Raw genomic sequence first — 19,955 nt, 5'->3', positions numbered from 1 at the left:
GGGAGGAACTAATAGGGGAAGTGGAGGTGGGTGACAACCTGGGAAGCAGTGATCATGAGATGGTAGATTTCAGGATCCTGACCAAAGGAAGAAAAGAGAGTAGTAAAATACACACCTTGGACTTCAAAAAAGCAGATTTTGACTCCCTCCAAGATCTGATGGGCAGAATCCCCTGGGATGTTAACATGAAGAGGAAAGGAGTCCAGGACAGCTGGCAGTATTTTAAAGAAGCCTTATTGAAGGCACAGAAAGAAACCATCCCGACGCGTAGCAAGAGAGGCAAACATGGTAGGAGACCGGATTGGTTTACAGGGGAAATCCTTGGTGAACTTAAGCACAAAAAGGAAGCTTACAAAGAGTGGAAACTTGGACAAATGACCAGGGAGGAGTTTAAAGGTATAGTTCGAGAATGCCGGGGGGTTAGCAGGAAGGCGAAAGCGCAAATGGAATTGCGACTGGCTAAGGATGTGAAGGATAACAAGAAAGGTTTCTACAGGCATGTCAACAAGAAGAAGGTGATCAGAGAGGGTGTGCAGCCCCTAATGGATAAAGGAGGTAACCTAGTGACAGATGATGTGGGGAAAGCTGAAGTACTCAATGCTTTCTTTGCCTCTGTATTCACGGACAAGGTCGGCTCCTGGACTTCTGCGCCAAGTGACGCAAGATGGGATGAAGATGGACAGCCCGTGGTAGGTAAAGTACAGGTTAGGAACTATTTAGAAAAGCTAAACGTACATAAATCCATGGGTCCGGACTTAGTGCATCTGAGGGTACTGAGGGAGTTGGCAAATGTCATTGTGGAGCCTTTGGCTATTATCTTTGAAAAGTCGTGGAGATCGGGAGAAATTCTGGATGACTGGAAAAAGGCAAATGTAGTGCCCATCTTCAAAAAAGGGAAGAAGGATGATCCAGGGAACTATAGGCCGGTCAGTCTTACCTCGGTTCCTGGAAAAATCATGGAAGGGATCCTTAAGGAATCCATATTGAGGCACTTGGATGAGAGGAAAGTGATTAGGAATAGTCAGCATGGATTCACAAAGGGCAAGTCGTGCCTGACCAATCTGATTAGCTTCTATGATGAGGTAACTGGCTCGGTGGACTTGGGGAAGTCAGTGGATGTTATATATCTTGACTTTAGCAAGGCTTTTGATACGGTCTCCCACAATATTCTTGCCAGCAAGTTAAGGGATTGTGGATTGGATAAATGGACGGTAAGATGGATAGAAAGATGGCTAGAAGGCCGGGCCCAGCGGGTAGTGATCAATGGCTCGATGTCAGGATGGCGGTCGGTTTCTAGCGGAGTACCCCAAGGTTCGGTTCTAGGACCGGTTTTGTTCAATATCTTTATTAATGATCTGGATGAGGGGATGGATTGCACCCTCAGCAAGTTTGCGGATGACACTAAGCTGGGGGGAGAGGTAGATACGCTTAAGGGCAGAGATAGGGTACAGAATGACTTAGACAAATTGGAGGATTGGGCCACAAGAAATCTGATGAGGTTCAACAAGGACAAGTGTAGAGTCCTGCACTTGGGACAGAAGAATCCCAAGCATAGTTACAAGCTGGGGACCAACAGGTTAAGTAGTAGTTCTGCAGAAAAGGACCTCCCCAAGTCAGGACCAATCCCAACTCAATCAATCCAGCCAGGGCTTTGTCAAGCCAAGACTTAAAAACCTCTAGGGATGGAGATTCCACCACCTCCGTAGGGAACCCGCTTCCCACCCGCCTAAGGAAATAGTTTTTCCTAATATCCAGCCTAGACCTCCCCCACTGCAACTTGAGACCATTGCTCCTTGTTCTGCCATCCGTCACCCCTGAGAACAGCCTCTCTCCATCCTCTTTGGAACCGCCCTTCAGGAAGTTGCAGGCTGCTATCAAATCCCCCCTCACTTTTCTCCTCTGCAGACTAAACAGACCCAACTCCCTCAGTCTCTCCTCATAGGCCATGCGCTCCAGCCCCCTAATCATTTTGATTGCCCTCCACTGGACCCTCTCCAATATGTCCACATCCTTTCTATAGTGGGGGGCCCAGAACTGGACATAATATTCCAGATGTGACCTCACCAGAGCCAAATAAAGGGGAATAATCACATCTCTAGATCTGCTGGCAATGCTCCTCCTAATGCAGCCTAATATGCCATTAGCCTTCTTGGCTACAAGGGCACACTGTTGACTCCTATCCAGCTTCTCATCCACTGTAACCCCCAGGTCCTTTTCTGCAGAGCTGCTACTTAGCCATTAAGTCCCCAGCCTGTAACTATGCTTGGGATTCTTCTGTCCCAAGTGCAGGACTCTGCACTTGTCCTTGTTGAACCCCATCAGATTTCTTTTGGCCCAATCCTCTAATCACTCTGGACTCTATCCCTGCACTGCAGCGTATCTACCTCTCCCCCCAGCTTAGTGTCATCTGCGAACTTGCTAAGGGTGCCACCCATCCCCTCATCTCGAAGGATCGCATGGGTAAGTCTAATGGGCTCTTTACTGCTACAACTGTTAGGGATTTTATGAACAAATTGGTGAGGAAACGGGTCCTTATGTGGATCCCTCTGGGGGGGCATCAGGATTGGTCTGCCATCCAGAGGTGGGTGGAGGCCTTCTGGTGTCCAGAGGTTCCTCGAGGTTGTGCTGGTGCAGGCTCTGTGTCACATTTGTGGGAGGAAGTTGCTAATCTTGGAAGCAAAGTAGAAACGCTGCGGCAGATTGCTGGGACGCAGCACGCTGTTAATCATTAGTGTGTGTTGGCAGCCGCCGGGATGGCTGAAAACTGCCTGGATGATTTTTAATCGCCTGTTTCTTCTCTAACATCTACACCTCCCCCATCCCAGCAGTTTTGCAGCATGCAAATTGCTTGATTCACCCTCCACCCCACTCCTACCCCCTCCTTCCAGAGCTGGACCAATGCCAGTCAGCGGTTAGTCTGTAAGGCAGCGGGTTTCAAACTTTTTTCTTCATGACCCAATTGAAGAAAATTGTTGATGCCACAACCCAACATCATTTGACTAGGGTGTGGGCTCCGGGGTGGGGCTGAGGAAAAGAGCTTTGGCAGATGGGAAGAGGCTCCGGCTTTGGGGGTGGGTCAGGGATGGAGCAGGAGGGGCTGGCCTCGAGCAGCTCCCGGTCAGCAGTGCAGTGGTGGGGCTAAGGCAGCTTCCTGCCTCTCCTGGTCCCGCAGACCAGGCTGCGCCCCAGAAGCAGCCAGCAGCTGGTTCCCAAGCAATGCGAGTGTGCTCGAGGCAGGGGCAGTGCATGGAGCTGTGTGCGCTCTCCTGCCCTCCCCCGTCCCCACTCCAGCAGCCAGGCCTGCTGCCGGCCGTTTCTGGGGCGCAGCACAGTCTGCAGTGCCAAGACAGGCAGGGAGCTGCCTTAGCGCCCCCACTGCTCACCTGACCCCCCTGCAGCACTGAGACCCAGCGCCCAACATTCCACCACCCAGTGCTGGGTCTCGAGCCATCATTTGAAAACCACTTTTAAGGTGTCACATTGGTTTTTGTGGATACAGACTAACATGTAGCTGTAGGTTAACCGAAAAGCAGGTGGGGGGAAAAACTTTAAGATGGAGTGGTCCTGTGGCACCTCAGAGACTAACAAAACATATAGAAATAGTATCATGAGCTTCCGTGGGCACAACCCACTTCCTCGGATGACCAATATGGAGCCAGAGGCACAGCAGTTCAAATATAAAGCAGAAAAAGAGGAGAAAGGATGGGGAAAACCCTGCTAATCAGTCTCTATTAATGAGGCTAATAGAGTGGGCTGTGAGTGTCTGATACCTCTGATGTCATTTGGGCATTGAATACAACTGCCCATCCAAGAGACCGATTTCATTCTTTATCCAATTCAATTCCTCCACTGATAACCTTGTCAACTGAGATAACTGATGGCTGGGACATTATCACCTAGCATTCAATGAAGGTGCCAACAGCTCTTTGTCTGTGTAGATTCTTGCCTTAGTATCCATCCTATCTAACTGCTCTCCTTTGATCCTTATCTGCTTCTTTTCGCTACCCAATCTTCAGGTGCTTATAGATGACGGGTTCTGCCTACTTGTTTTTCCCTTTTATATTTTCATACCCTCTGCTCCTTCTTCCCCCCCCCCCCGCATTTGTTTTGGGTCTGCCCAACCTAAACTCAAAACTCCCATCATCTGAAGAAGTGGGCTGTGCCCACGAAAGCTCATGAAACCATCTCCGTTTTGTTGGTCTATAAAGCGCTACCAGACCATTTGTTGTTTACGTTTATCCTGCACAGACTAACTCGGCTACCCCCTGAAGATTATCAAGCAATTCACGCTTCAGCGAAGAGGTAGACCACCAACATATTGCAAGTCTAAGAGCGAAGACACTGGAGGCAAGATACGATCTAATGTCCAGGGTGAGGTACAGCCGGTCCCCGAGTTGCGAACGGTCGACTTACGACCATTTGCAGTTACGACCAAACGTGTCGTAAATGGTGGACCCCGAGTTACGAACGCGATCCGCGCTTACGAACAGCGCAGTCGCGTGTCACTCAAGGGGGTCCGACTTAGGAACAAACCGAGTTACGACCAATTGCTTGGACCACAACCAGTTCGTTAGAGACAGGCTGTCTAATTAACCATCCACGAAGAACCAGGCCTTCTAGTGCTTTCACCCTGAGTTCAGTGGGCCTGACACTTGGCCCATTCCAGACAGAACAAGGGACGGGCGTGCCGGAAATACTCCTGGAAGGAGCCGGGATGTTTCTTTGATGTTTCTTTCCTTAAATCGCAGCCTGGGGCGAGGAGTTCATTTTCCAAAGTGCAGAAGATGGAGCGAAATGGCTTCTAGGGCCCGCGGGAGGCAGGGTGGGCGAGCACCGAGCCAGGATCTCGCATGGGGCAACTTCTGGTGGGGGGAGAGACCAACTTTTCCAGCTCCACCAGGTTCTTCTTCATTCCTCCCCTGCCCCCCCCCCCCCTTGCTCTCCTGCTGGGTTACCCTGGCAAGCAGCCCAGCCCAGCCCAGCCCAGCATAACACAACACCAGGCAGGCGGCGCGTGATCCCGGCTGCTGCAAAGCGCACCGCTGGGGGGCGCTGCGGGGCGGCTCCCTGCAAGCCGGCCACCCCCCGCAGCCGGCTGCAGCCACCGCCCCGCACGCCCGCAGCTCCCGGCTACCTGCCCCTCCCCCCCCCCCGCCGGGCCCCACCCCCGGGGGCGGCCGCGAGTGGCTGCTGCGCGCTGAGCGGCGGGGGCCGCCGCCAACCGGAGGCGATAAAAAGCAGCGGGCGGGGCGCGGCTCCCCGAGCCCGGCAGACGCGCGACCAGGCGCCCGAGAGCCGGTAGGTGCCGCCGGGCGCCCCCCCCCCCCCCCTTCTGCCCTGGGGGCAGCGCTGGGACCCCCCCCCGGCACATGCATGGGAAAGGGGCCCCCCTCTCCGAGCCCCCTTGCACCCCCTTTCTGGAGCAGGGCAAAGGGGCCCCCCTCTCCAAGCCCCCTTGCACCCCCTTTCTGGAGCAGGGCAAAGGGGCCCCCCTCTCTGAGCCCCCTTGCACCCCCTTTCTGGAGCAGGGCAAAGGGGCCCCCTCTCCAAGCCCCCTTGCACCCACTTTCTGGAGCGGGGCAAAGGGGCCCCCTCTCCAAGCCCCCTTGTACCCCCTTTCTGGAGTGGGGCAAAGGGGCCCCCCTCTCCGAGCCCCGGGTGGGGCCCCCTTCTTGCACCCCTGTTTATGGACAGGGGCAGGGGCTCCCCTCTCCAAGCCATGCTCTGTGCACCCCCGGCTTGGGGGCCCCGTACCATCCAGCCCTGCCAGTGCCAGCCTTTCCCAGCCCTGCCCCCCATTTACAGCCCCAGGGGTGGGGGAGAAGGGCCCTGTGGCCCCCCTTCCTGCCTGTTGAGTGCAAGCCCCCCTGCCCGGTAGGGGTGCCAGAGAGCCCTACTGCCCCCTCCCCAGAATGGGGCTCCGAGGCGTGCGCCCCACGCAGGGAGGGGCGCAGCGAGGGCTGAGCATGTCCCCTGCCCCCCCACAGTCCCAGCCCCTGGAGATGTCGCGGCCACTGACCGACCAGGAGAAGAGGAAGCAGATCAGCATCCGCGGCATCGTGGGGGTGGAGAATGTGGCCGAGCTGAAGAAAGGCTTCAACCGGCACCTGCACTTCACCCTGGTCAAGGACCGCAATGTGGCCACCCCCCGCGACTACTACTTTGCCCTGGCGCACACGGTGCGCGACCACCTGGTGGGCCGCTGGATCCGCACCCAGCAGTACTACTACGAGAAGGACCCCAAGGTGAGCAGGCGGAGGGCAGCATCTAGGGAGGATGTGCACGGTGGGTCTACTCACAGCAGGTGGGTGGATTGCTAAGGTACCAGGAACCCAGTCCAGGATCACCGGGATACAGCAGCACCAGGGCTGTGCCAAAGGGAGCAAGCGCTGTGCAGGTACCCAGGCTGCTATAGGGTGAGGGGGAAGATAGAGCGAGCCTGGGACCCCTTTTTGGGCAGATTCCCCAAGTAGGAACATGGCTGTAAGCCCCTAAGTCATGGGAAGGGAGGTAGCTCCTCAAGACCAGAAATGCTGGACCCTCTTGTATAGTAGAAGCATCTGACGCACTGTAAATGCTCTGTATGATGCAAAGCATTTCACGCCAGGGGGTGCTGCTGCGTCCTCCGCATCCCTTGGTCCAGTACCAATGTTCCCTCTAATCTTTTCCATCCCTGAGTGGATTTTTTCCATCTATGTGCAGAATAATTTTTATGTGCACCAATGCATGTTCATGTGCACCACCAATAGAAACAAAAAACCTGGTCATGGGCATTCTGCTAATCACCTGGGCAGCATTGAAATTTCTCCCTAGCCATCCAAGCGCCTGGCTTACCGGGAGCACTGTCCGGTACCAGTGCTCAAGACTCTCCATGGTTCACAAGTGGGACGGCTACTTTCCATTTGCCAGAGAGTAGGCCTGACTCCGTGCTGGAAACTGGGAGATGTTTCTGCCCACCGTAAACCGCTCATGAGCAAAGCTGGCTAAATCTCTCCTTGCTCAGAGGGAGCTAGATTTTTTTTATTTTATTTTTTTTACGGAGGGAAGAGGTCTGCTTCCTCATTTGTGCCTGATTCCAGGAACTGGGTTTAAACAAACTAGGCCACTTCAATTTGTTTTACTAGTTGAACAAAACTTGGCTGGCAACACTTAATGTTCAACTTGGTAAGAAAGGGCTTGCTGTATTTGTGCTGCAACAGTTCCTTTGTGTATTCCCGCCTCCTTTCTGCACTGTCCAATGGGTAGGAACTACCAACCGTTATCTGGAAACCCTTTTAGGGTAATTTAGTTTGAGGGATCAAAAAAGGCCAAATTCAGCCTCTAGCTAATGATTTGGCTCAAAATAAAAGCAAAACTAACGAGCAGTGACAGAGCCTCAAAGCTGTATGTGCTGTAGTGTTAGGTTAAAAAAACCACCTTGAGCATTTTAGAAATAGCATACTTAACATGAGCCATTGCAAAAGTACCACGAGCCTCACTCTGACTCCTGGTGTTGACTTAGCCCTGGTTCACAATTGTTGATAGGACTCTCGCTTGCTTATATTGCTCTGAACTTCAGTTTGAAGAAGGCAGTCTAGCCAAAGAACCTCTTTCTGTTCTCCCCAGCTACATTTCTTAACCCGGATCCTTATAATGTGGCAATAGGAAGCCAAAAAATGCAGAACATAAGTAACCAACATATAAAAGGTCACAGATAACCAACTGTCCTGTCTCCAGAGAGAGGTGCATTGCTTCCTGTGATCTGCAGCACTGTCCGCATAGACTGCCTCAAAAAAGCCGGGCCCAGTCATGCTAATTTTTTTTTTTTTAGAGTAGATGAGGCTTTTAGCAGCATGCATGCACTTGGGACTTCGGGTGCTTGTGGGAAACTAAGAGCCCTATTGGGTCAAATGTCGTGGAAGAGGCTTGGAACTCGTGTATCACGTGACCAAGTGTGAAATGTCCATCCTATCTAAAGCCCTGGGGCTCCTCTGACAAGGAATTGGGGCTGAAGTAAAAAGATCAAGTGGTCTCAAGTGAATTGGCTTTAGCATTCCTCTAGGGCCGTGGTCACCAACCAGTAGATCGCGATCTACCGGTAGATCTCAGGGGCTCCAAGAGTAGCTCTTGAGCCCTCTCTGAACTGCGCACCTGCGCAGTGCATTTACATTAGATTTCCTCATGTAATGTAGGCGGGGCTTCAAGGAAGGGGCGAGGCACATGTAATGTAGGCGGGGCTTCAAGGAAGGGGCGGGGCAGTAGATCTTCGCCTGTTCTGAGACTTAAAAAGTGATCTTGGGTGTAAAAAGGTTGGAGACCACTGCTCTAGGGTCATTGCATGTCCTCCTTGGTTTATATTGAACACAGAACTGTGCTAGCTAGGGGATTAGACCATAATCCTGTTTGTGACATCATTCGTAAGCCCCTCCCAGTCTACCAAGTCTAATTATCACAAGGCTGAGCCAATTTTTGCTCTGCCATGACAGTTTTTCATAGGCCTGCCTTTCCCACAGGTGCCTCCGCACTGTCCCCACACACGTGCCTACATGTGGTAGGGACTGTGTCAAAATCCACAAAGCTTCCCCCTTCTCCTCTGCATTCCCCCTTAAAACCTTTGCTAAATTGGCCACTATCAGGTTTTGGACAAAGTGGCATCTAGCTGTGACTCTGTCTGTTTATGTAAATATATTTGTCTTTACTGTGACCTTGCTGCCCACCTATTCCATGCTGTTTAGATTGTGAGTGCTCTAGGCTGGTGGGGGAACGAGTCTTATTTGAGTCCTTTTGTGCATCACTTAGCACAGTACAGCCGTGGTCTCTGACGGGGGGGCCCTTAGCACTACAGGGATAAAAGTAAGAAGCATGAGAGGAAATTACATTTCAGGGAACAAAGATTTGAATTTAGAATATTTGCCTCGAGGGAGAGTATATCTCGATGGCTTTTGTCCAAAAATCAGGAGTAGCTCTTAGAAGCACTGTGTGCTCAGTGGAATCCGGTCATTTATTTAGCATCTTCAAGTCTGGTTTAATTTGAAATGTCTGCTCTGTCTACATTTTAATTCTGTTTCATAGACCTATATAGGGCCACATGCTGCCAAGTTCAGACTATTGGAGGAGTTGTGATCTCTTGTATAAACAAAATTTAAGGTGTGTCTCCACTACTGAGTGGATCATGCTGTATGCGATTGATCCACCCAGGGGTTGATTAGTGGGGTCTAGTGAAGACCTGCTAAATTGACCGCTGATCGCTCAGATGTTGGCTCTGGTATTCCACCAGAAGAGATGAGTAAGGGAAGGTGACAGGAGAGTTTCTCTCATCACCCCCTACGATGTGGATCCTGTGGTAAGTAGATCTCAGCTACATAGATTTTGAGTTACGCCACTAAGGTAAACTCAGATTGCACAGCTTAGATTGACTTGTCCACGTAGTGTAGACCTACTCTTAACCTCTTCCACCCCTGGAACTATCGTGCTCCTTTTGCTTCCCTGTGCAAGCATTAGTGGTTTTAAAATAGCCGTCAGGCTGTAGAACAGAGTTGGAAGTAGTTAGGCCTTCTCTCTGTGCTGTTGCATGCCCCCTTATTCGCTTTTTTTCCCAGCATGCATCCATAGTTCCGACCTTTCTTTTGGTTACGTGTACAGGCCACTAGCAAAAGGCCTGATGCGGTCCTTCTGCAGACTCAGGAAGAAGGTGATGCACTGGGGTTATCTCTACAATCCTACAGGCTGAAAATGCCCTTTTTAAAGTGAAAACTGAAATTGGTAGGTTAGCACCCTCCCTCCTCAGTGGCCTATGAATTTTTAAAGCTATGCTTACTTCAGATCGAGGCATCAGCTAATAATTGGGATTTTCTACTCAAGATGTAACCTTGAAAAAGACTTAAGCATCCTCCTGATGAAATAAGCCGGTTCTATTCCTCTTGGGTTGAAAAGATGCCAAAATAACGTTTTCCATTCTTGAGTGTTCTTGAGGAGACTAAATTTCAACGTGTTTCAATAAAACTTGCTTTTATTTTCTTCTTTCAGAGAGTTTACTATCTCTCGCTAGAATTTTATATGGGCCGTACCTTACAGAACACCATGATAAACCTTGGATTGCAAAATGCGTGTGATGAGGCAATTTATCAGGTACGTGTTTTTATTTTGTGGTCTAGCTGAGTAATGTATAGTCACTAGTGGTTTTTTGGGCAGGGAGAGAAGGGCATATTGTAATCAGAGGTAACCTACAACAAGTATTCACTTGGTATGCACAGTTCTAAATGGCTACAGTAAAGATACTGAAAGAATGTTAACTGAGTGTTCAGTGGGAGTTGCTTACATAAGGAGATGTCTTTGCTTTTTGCATCAACAGTTGGCAGGATGTTACTGCATTTAAAAAGTTTCAGCATCAGAATAAACTTCTTGGGATGAAATTCAGTTTCCTCTTTTCACGGGAACAGAAATGTTACTTATCGTTGCTAGCTAAGGCTTGCATGCTGGTCTCAGACTAGGTGGTCTATAAAAGTTACTTCTCAGCGAAGAAGGGCATGTATGTAAACTATTAAGTGTTCTCTAAATCCAGAGTGACTCGTGATTGTTTAGCAAAACGGTCATGCTGTGCATTGGTTTAACACTGGCAGAGCCTCAAACCTTAAAATTATCTGTGTTTTTGATTGTGGTATTCTGGTACTTTTGGCTAAGTTCCACCCTGGTGTTAGAAATCCTAACTCTATCAGTGCCAGTGCAGCCAAGTTCTTTGGTTCTCAATTAGCAGTGTTACTCCTGCTTGGGGTTATGATCACATATAATACAAAAATGATCTTAAAATTATCCAATCAGCCTGTATTCTACCTGAAAATGTGGCGTGCAGGTACACAAAGTGTGTAAAACACATGCTCTGATACCATGGCCATAGCCATGTCAATTGTAATACCTGAACAGTTGGCAAATTGGAATCCACTTAATGTCACAGATCACTGGAATCTCAAAATTCTGCGGGCCTGATTGCCGGAGATGCTGATTACTTGTAATTTCAACTCAGATCAGTGGAAGTCCTGGGTTCTCCGCATCTCTGAAAATCCAGGCCTTAAATCAGGCTATTAACCTTTGGGAAAACAGAAGCTTGTCCATTAGATGGCTCTATAGGTAATCAATAATGCAGAGTGGAATAAAATTAAAATGTTCGGTTTTGTTGATGACTAATGCAAACCCACATTTGGCTTTGCTCCACCATTCAAAGTTGTACGGCTGCTACTGTCATGCCAAAGTTTTGAAAGTGGCTTTATTCCATGCTACTCTTTAGCTATCCTTGTACTCTGGTAACTGTATGCTCTCTAGGGTGTGGTAGTTTAGAAAGTTACACCGCAGGAAGGCTGCTATTCAAACACATGGCTCTCCTTTTGAAACATGTTTTTCATCTATTGACAACACAAAGAAAATAAGGTGCAGGACTTCTTTTCAAAGAGGACTGTGTTTAGATTCTTTGTTCAAATACATCTTATGTTAATAGACTTCTCCAGTTACTGGACTATACTCTGCTGGTTATTTGGAGAAGATATTCTTTAAGGCTACGTCTGCGCTGCCAGCTTTTTGCGCAAGAAGCCTTTTGCGCAACAGCACGTCCACACCTCAAAACACATCACAAAAGCAATGTGCTTTTGCACAAGAGAGCGTCCACACTGCAGGGATGCTCTTGCGCAAGAAAGTTCTGTGCTTTTTCTCATGGGGGTTTCTTGTGCAAAAAAATGCTTCTGGAGCATCCACACTTGCCTTTTTGTGCAATAGCTGTAGTGCAAAAGGGAGTTATACCTCGTAGACAGAGGCTTACCTACACTGGCAAAAGCCCTCTATTCTGTCATTTTACTGCTGATTTACTTCATGAATTTGAGGTGTGGCTGCTCTGCCGGTTTTTGTATTTTTGTGCCAAAACCTTGCGGCGACAACATAGCCTAAATGTGTGTTTTGTTACATGGATAATAGGGTCTGGAAGGTTTTACTCTAAGAAATGTTCAGCTTTGGTACTCAAGGATGAAGTTAGTCTGACCTGAATAATTATGTAATAGAGAAAAATATCCCGTTAAGTCCCCGTCCCCTCCCCCGCAATAACTAAAAATTTCACTAGAGTAAGTGCTAACTTAAATGGACTTTCTGTAATCGCTAAAGAAGTCTCTTTGTAAAATGTATGCAGAAACAGAGCTGTAATTTAGTGCAAATGCTAAGTCCCTGCCTCTTATATTGCTAGGCCTAATTTTAATGTGGCATAAACTTCTTTTTGAATGTTCATACATAGTACAGGATTTTTTAAAAAAATTGCTAGATGTAGGCACAGCAATTTATCTACCCCCAAAATGTCTAGCAAAATTCAGTGTAAAACTCTAGTTCTGTTGTCCTAAAACAAATACTTGGTGCGTGATGTGAGCCGAGCAGTTACCAAGTTAGAGATAAGCAATGCAGGATCAGATGTGGCCTGTTTGGATGAGAGCTCTTCCTGAAAATTGTAATGCTGTAATAGACGTGACACATACTGCCAGAAATAAAGCAATATCTTGGCAATATGTCAGAGGGCGCTGCGGAGGCCCTGTCTTCGGAGGTGTAAAACCATTGTCCTGACAGCTTAAGATGATAAAAATTCCCTGATCTTCTTTGGGAGAAGAGGTGTTAGCTCTGGTGTTCTGGCTAATCACCACTGAAGTATTAATGCTTTTGATATTGAGTTACCGCAGTAGTTTCAGGTGGTTGGATAAGTTAGTCCTCACTTAACACCTGTGCCCTTGTGACTGGTGGTTACCATTCTCCAAAGGAAAACTGGGTTTCACTGGTGGACGACTTGTTTTTATTCAATATTGTGAAGCTTTGATGAGCCGGTTGGCCCCTTCCAGGGAGAGGTGCTGTGCAAATCAGTTCTTCGGTTGAAGAGCAGAAAGAGTAGGTGGGCGGGGGTGGAGAGGGTTGCGTTGTTACTCTCCACCGTGCCTGGAATTGAGGAGGGGGGGTGAAGTTGCTTTGGGAGAAATTCACCGTCACAGTAGCAGAGCGGAAGAACACGGTTACAGGGAGCTCTGCTGCTTGTTAAACCTGGACTCCGAGGAGCGCCTGCCTGCCAGGATAACAGAATGAAGCTGCAGTGCGGAATGAATTGTGTGCAAAGCTCCCTGTAACTGTGTTCTTCCCAGTAACTCTGGTGGCATCTTAGCCCCGCTGTTCCTCTCGCTGCCTTCTGGCAGCGTGGCGGTGCAAGTGTTCGCTCTGTCGCTCAGCGCCTGAGCTCATGTCTTCTGTCTGTGTTTAGCTAGGGCTGGATATAGAAGAGCTGGAGGACATGGAGGAGGATGCTGGCCTTGGTAACGGAGGTCTGGGGAGACTGGCTGGTAAGTGAGCTTCGGGGGCACTGATTTGAGAACATACCAAGCAGTCCCGTACGCACTGGGCGCTCTTCCCATGCCCATAAGGAGCACGCGTCTGTGGACGTTGTAATAGCTAGGGGCCTCTGCCAGTAACTTGTGATGCTTTGCAAGCATGTCACTTTCCGGGGCTGGTAAAAACCATCCCGGGGAACTTTGCTAGCTACATCCCCTAAATTGTCTGTCTTTTAACAGCCTGCTTCCTTGACTCCATGGCAACACTGGGGCTTGCTGCGTACGGGTATGGCATCCGATACGAATACGGAATCTTCAACCAGAAGATCCGCGATGGGTGGCAGGTATGGATAAGCAGAGCTCTGCTATTTCTCTCCCGTCTTCGTGAAACACGATCGTACATCCTCTAAACACGGACGCTGAGAGCACTGATCACATGAGGTGTTTTGCCCAGTTTACCATTTCAGTATCTCATTTTTTGAGGACTACAGATCTGTCGAAAAAGGGTTTATTTTCGACAGATCCGCGCCTAGACTTCTGTTTGTTTTTTTTTTCGAAAAAGCTCAGTTTCGAAAAAAGTGGTGCCACGTTTATGCTAGTGAAGCGTGGGATAGTTAAATCCCGGCTTCATTAGCAATTTCGATCTGCCTAATCTACATCTCTCTGTCGACAGAGAGGTGCAGTCTAGACACAGCCTTAGTTAGCTTCACTGCCTAAATTACTCTGTCTTTAGGGGAGCCGGTACAAGATGCAGCTTTTTGTTCACTGGAGACATGCCACTAAAAGTCAGAAAGGGAATTCCCTCCATCCCAAGAACATTTAAAAGCTCTTCTAAATTCTTCCTCCTGCATTTGGCTTGTAAGTAGACCTGAAATCCTAAAACACAAGTGACACTCCTGCTTGTAACATGGAGAAAGAGGGTAATTCCTCCAGCCAAGCCCTTAAAACGCACTGGAGAGGGTCCGGTGGAGGGAAACCAAAATTATTAGGGGGCAGGAGCACATGACTTGAGAGACTGAGGGATTTGGGCTTATTTAGTCTGCAGAAGAGAAGAGTGAGGGGGTATTTGATAGTAGCCTTCAACTTCCTGATTGGAGACTCCAAGAGGCTGGAGAGAGGCTGTTCACAGGAGTGGCGGATGGCAGAACAAGGAGCAATGGGCTCAAGTTACAGTGGGGGAGGTCTAGGTTGGATATTAGGAAAAACTATCTCACCAGGACGGTGGCGAAATTTTGGGATGGGTTACCTAGGGAGGGGGTGGAATCTCCATTCCTAGAGATTGTCTCATTTTGACAAAGCCCTGGCTGGGTTGATTGAGTTGGGATTGGTCCTGCTTTGGGCGGGGGCTGGACTTGATGACCTCGTGGGGTCTCTTCCAGCTCTATGGTTCTAAAACTGTTTGTGATGGTTGAGTGAGGATGGGGTTGAGTGAGGATGGGGTTGAGTGAGGATGGGGTTATGTCACCTCTTTCATTTCTGTGCTGATTCACAGAGAAAATCCCTCTAGCCACCCCTCCTAATGCCGCAGTGGACCAAAACCAAAGCATACTCCCCCCCCCCCCCCCGTGTTTGTACCTCTTTAATCTGATGCATTGTCAAGCTGCGCTCTGTGCTGTTACGTTCGATGGCTAATGTACTGGATCTTAAATCTTTAGAAAACAAGGGCTAAATGTCAAGTCCTCACTGTTGTCCTACTAAACTTGCTTATCCAGTGATGTCAAATTACTTTCCCTTTCCTCCTCCCCCCCTCCCCCCAACGCCCCCCGCACTGTATGGAAGTGATATTGTTGATTGTCACTGACTGCCGGGGCAAACATAACATTGAATATCAAAATCAACAACGCCCCAACTTCTGACTCTCTTATAAAGGAGCCATTCAGTCACTTTTTAAAACCTAAACGCTACCACTTAGATTCCAGCCTGCCTCACCAAAACCCCAATGGAATGCAGAGAGCTTGGGGCAGATTTTAAATCTAGCTTGCTGGAAAGCACGCAGTTGGTATTAAATTAGCGCCTAGAGGCCCTGATTGAGATCCAGCCTGTTAACATTGTTTTGTACGGAATATTGTGGGCCAGGTGTTAACATAACCCAGTTATTATCCAACATTAACCTGTTTGAAACTAGGTTTGGGGTTTGTTATACAAAGACCTGCAGTCTGCACCATGGCAAACGTGCCATTAGAATCCTTTCAATAAAGGGAAAGCACTTCAAATGTCAAGTGTTAAAGACGACTTCCACTTGAACATTTCTTGCTTCCTTTCCCTTTAGCTAGAGAGGGTTTTTTAAGAAATAAACCCCTCCCACTTTTGTTTGCTAGTCTCTTCACTAGTAAGAACTGCCCTTTTGGGAGGGGGATTAAAAAGCACAGTTAGGATGGGCTGGATCTATTGTTGCTGTTTAAAGCCCATTCCGGTCTCCTTTTAAACGAAACAAGTGACAAAGATGAGCAGCAGCAAACACACGCGAAAGGGGAGAGTAAAGAACAGCCAAGATAGAAAATACGGTTTCGGTCTGTGATTTTGATTTTCACCGCAGGAAAAATGCAGCACAAGAAGATTTATCACCCACTCCAAGATCTGGCACACATGTAGGATGTTGCTTTTAGCGGCGACTTGGGTCACGTGCTGGCAGCAGTGTTAGAAAACATGCCATCATGGCCCACTCAGCTAGACTCTAATTAAAGAGAAGGCAGAAGAGACAGGGGGGAGAGGAAAGAAAATAAGAGGGAGGGTGGGCGTGCGGGTGGGGAGGGAGGGAGGGAGAGGAGGTAAAGTGTCACATTCCAGCTGGTGGCTGGAATTTAGCCAGGGACAGTATGAGCTGGGTCCGTGTCTGTGGCCGGGTCTGATGAGGATCTCTCTCAGGAGTAGGACAAGGAAGGTCCCAGGACACGATGTGCAGCCATGATGATAAAACTTGGCAGTGGTGTGTACTGGCAGAGCGGCTGTTTCAACAAACTGTCCCCAGAGTCTTCTCTTTGAGAAGCTCAGAAGGGAGTGGTGGGTGGAATACTCCCTCCCCTCCCTCTGCCTCCTTACCCCTCCCTACCTTTCCCTCCCTTCCCCTCCCCTTCCCTCTCCCTCCATACCCCCCTCCCCTTCCCTCTCCCTCCTTACCCCCCTCCCCTTCCCTCTCCCTCCTTACCCCTCCCTCTGCCTCCTTACCCCTCCCTACCTTTCCCTCCCTTCCCCTCCCCTTCCCTCTCCCTCCTTACCACCCCTCCCTCTGCCTCCTTACCCCTCCCTACCTTTCCCTCCCTTCCCCTCCCCTTCCCTCTCCCTCCATACCCCCCTCCCCTTCCCTCTCCCTCCTTACCCCTCCCTCTGCCTCCTTACCCCTCCCTACCTTTCCCTCCCTTCCCCTCCCCTTCCCTCTCCCTCCTTACCACCCCTCCCTCTGCCTCCTTACCCCTCCCTACCTTTCCCTCCCTTCCCCTCCCCTTCCCTCTCCCTCCTTACCCCCCTCCCCTCCCCTCTCCCTCCTTACCCCTCCCTCCCCTCCCCTCCTTACCCCTCCCTCCCCTCCTTACCCCTCCCTCTGCCTCCTTACCCCTCCCTACCTTCCCCTCCCCTTCCCTCTCCCTCCTTACTCCTCCCTCCCCTTCCCTCTCCCTTCTTACCCTCCCTTACCCTCCCTTTCCCTCCCTTTCCCTCTCCTTCCCCTTCCCTTCCCTCTCCCTCCTTACCCCTTCCTTCCTCCCCTCCTTACCCCTCCCTACCTTTCCCTCCCTTCCCCTCCCCTTCCCTCTCCCTGCTTACCCCCTCTCCCTTCCCCTCTCCCTTCCCCTCTCCCTTCCCCTCTCCCTTCCCCTCTCCCTCCCTTCCCCTCTCCCTCCCTTCCCCTCTCCCTCCCTTCCCCTCTCCCTCCCTTCCCCTCTCCCTCCCTTCCCCTCCTTATCCTCCCCCTCCTTATCCTCCCCCTCCTTACCCTTCCCTACCTTCCCTTCCCTCCTTACCCCTCCCTCTCCCTCCCCTTCCCTCTGCCTCTTTATCCCTCCCTCCCTTCTCCTCCTTCCCCTTCCCTCCCCTCTTTACTCCTCTTTACCCCTCCTTACTTTGTTCGCCAATAGGCCTAATTTTGGACACACCGGTTTGCGGGGTTTTAACCCTACCAGTTAAAATTTTAACACAGTCCTTGAGTGGTCTTAGTAAAACACAGGCTTTGCCAAGTGCATCTGTGTTTTGGTCTCCTTTTTGCATCTTTTTTTAAAACAATGATATTGATTCTTAGCCGCTGAGCTTACTGTTCAGGAAAGTGTGAGGGTTCAGTTATAACAGGCTCCATCCCATTAGGCAGTGCACAGACACCGCCTGAGACCGTCCCCTGCCCTGAGGCGTTGACAGCTTTAGATCTCCAAGGCAGGCACAGGGGGGCAGGAGAGACGCGCTGTCCCCGTTTCACAGACGGGGGAGCGTGGGCGCAGAGGTGCTGTGACTTGCCCAAGGCCACAGGGAGACCAGGGCAGAGCAAGAACATGTTGCCAGTCTCCGGAGTCCCATCCAGCACCTTAGCGAGGCAACGCAGGGTCCGCCCTACCAGCAGGAGACCTGTCAGTAAGCGAACTGCGCGGCTACATTCGGACAGCAGCGCTGCCTGAGGGTTAGCACGGACGCGTTGGTGCTTGCAGAATACTAATCTGTTTACAGCAGATCCTGGCATAGCTGCGTGCCCGGCAAAACAATGGGCCCTTTGAGTTCACCTAGACCAATGGGCTGTTCTGCAGCTAGTTCCTGCCTCGCCGCTCTGGAATTGTCCTGCAGGCAGACAAAGGACGCTTCCTGGTCGACCTTTGCAGCACGGCAAAGATAAAAGGCCTGTGTATTTTGCCCATGTTTGAAACCTGTTGCACACACGTGAGGTAAAGTGCAGCAAGGCGCCAGTGTGTAGGTGGAAACGGGGCCGGGGGAGGGTCTGGGGAGTGTGCAGTGGAGGAAATGCCTAGTTTGTGGCATGGCCATGCTGGGAAAGTTCGTTGTAGCCCTGGAGCCAAATTCAGCCCTGCTGTAAACAGGCATGAATCCCATTGACCTCACCGGACGCGGCACCCACGCGAGCTGAGACTGAATGCGGGGTCTTGCGCTCGTTGGGCGGTAACTTGGGAGGGTGGTAACGGCAGCGCCCTCCTCCCGGGGCAGGGAAAGGGTTACTCTGAATGGCGAAGGAGCAGTGTTGACTGGCCTCTGACAGAAGGATTGTTTGATCCAGGGCCACAAGGAGGGAAAGGAGAAGATCCGGGGGGCCCTGAGAGAAGCCCCTTTTGGCTCCTCAGGGGAAAGCTGCGGGGAGGCAGGAGGGGCCCTCAGGAGAAAGCTGAGGGGTGGTGGGGGGAAAGTCTCAGGAGAAAGTCGGGGGGGGGAGCGGGGAAGGGGGCAGTGTCTCAGGAGAAAGCTGTGGCGGGGAGAGGAAGGTGCACTTCCATGGACAAAAGATCCGTGAGCCTGTGCCTGAGCAGAAATGACCTCGTGGAGGCAGGAGATGGAAAGACCTAGGCCAAGCCATCCTGCCCTCCCCCAAGGAAGGAGGCTCTGCCCTGGCTCCTGAGCTCACACGGGCGCCCATTCTTGCAGGAGACGGCTTCAGTCCTTTGGGTTGCGGGCCCAGGAGCCTGGCTCTTCCCAAGCTGGGGAATCCCTCCTTCCTTGGGACAGGCCTCGCTGCCAGCTGCAGGGCTCGCCTTCCTGTTTCCTGCAGGGTGGTCGTACGCGTTCACCGGGCGCTGTAATCTGAAACTCCCCTGGATTGCTGCTTGCCTGTGGCGTGCGGCTCTTCGTGTGTGTGTGTGTGTTGTGCTTGCCTGTGGCATGCGGGGGGGGGGGGTGTTGTGCTTGCCTGTGGCATGCGGGGGTGTGTGTGTGTGTGTGTGTGTGTGTGTTGTGCTTGCCTGTGGCATGCGGGGGGGGGGGTGTTGTGCTTGCCTGTGGCATGCGGGGGGGGGGGGGGGTGTTGTGCTTGCCTGTGGCATGCGGGGGGTGTTGTGTGTGTGTGTGTGTGTGTGTGTGTGTGTGTTGTGCTTGCCTGTGGCATGCGGGGGGGGGGGGTGTTGTGCTTGCCTGTGGCATGCGGGGGGGTGTGTGTGTGTGTGTGTGTGTGTGTGTGTGTGTGTTGTGCTTGCCTGTGGCATGCGGGGGGGGGGGGTGTTGTGCTTGCCTGTGGCATGCGGGGGGGGGGGGTGTTGTGCTTGCCTGTGGCATGCGGGGGGTGTGTGTGTGTGTGTGTGTGTGTGTGTGTGTTGTGCTTGCCTGTGGCATGCGGGGGGGGGGGCGTGTGTGTGTGTGTGTGTGTGTGTGTGTGTGAGAGACATTGTGTGGTTGGCATAGGATCTTATCCGCCCTGCCTTTGATTACACAGAATTCCATCTGACTCATGGAAAGGGAGCAGTGACTAATAAACCGCAGAACAGCAAACCTCCCTCCCCGTGCAAGTTTGTAACTTTCCTATTCGAGAGCTGCTAGTGGAACATCAGGGCAATGACTTTTGCGCCTCGCTCTTTGGTTGCTTTGTCTTAGCATGGCCTTGCCCTCTCCTCCTATGCCCTGGGCACAGTGGATGTCTCCTCTGCAGCTCTCATTCTCCAGCATTAAGGCGGTATCTTAATATTCTTCCATGTAGCAGCACTTCCTGGAGGTGCCATCCTGCTTCAT

General features: G+C 50.9%; 1 protein-coding gene across 1 annotated transcript in view; it reads left to right on the top strand.

Moving 5' to 3' along the window:
• Window positions 1–5,141: 5,141 nt before the first annotated feature.
• The window catches only part of PYGL (glycogen phosphorylase L), a 42,378-nt gene continuing 27,564 nt past the window's right edge, over window positions 5,142–19,955 (top strand). The window contains exons 1-5 of the mRNA XM_075926180.1: window positions 5,142–5,298; window positions 5,988–6,245; window positions 10,006–10,107; window positions 13,247–13,325; window positions 13,554–13,657. Of these exons, the coding sequence (XP_075782295.1) occupies window positions 6,003–6,245; window positions 10,006–10,107; window positions 13,247–13,325; window positions 13,554–13,657 (528 nt within the window). The 5' untranslated portion in view covers window positions 5,142–5,298; window positions 5,988–6,002. The remainder of the gene's footprint in view (window positions 5,299–5,987; window positions 6,246–10,005; window positions 10,108–13,246; window positions 13,326–13,553; window positions 13,658–19,955) is intronic.

Source organism: Pelodiscus sinensis, chromosome 4 (genome assembly GCF_049634645.1).
Source record: "Pelodiscus sinensis isolate JC-2024 chromosome 4, ASM4963464v1, whole genome shotgun sequence".
Classification (NCBI taxonomy): Eukaryota; Metazoa; Chordata; order Testudines; family Trionychidae; genus Pelodiscus; species Pelodiscus sinensis.
This window is presented reverse-complemented; position numbering and strand designations above follow the sequence as displayed.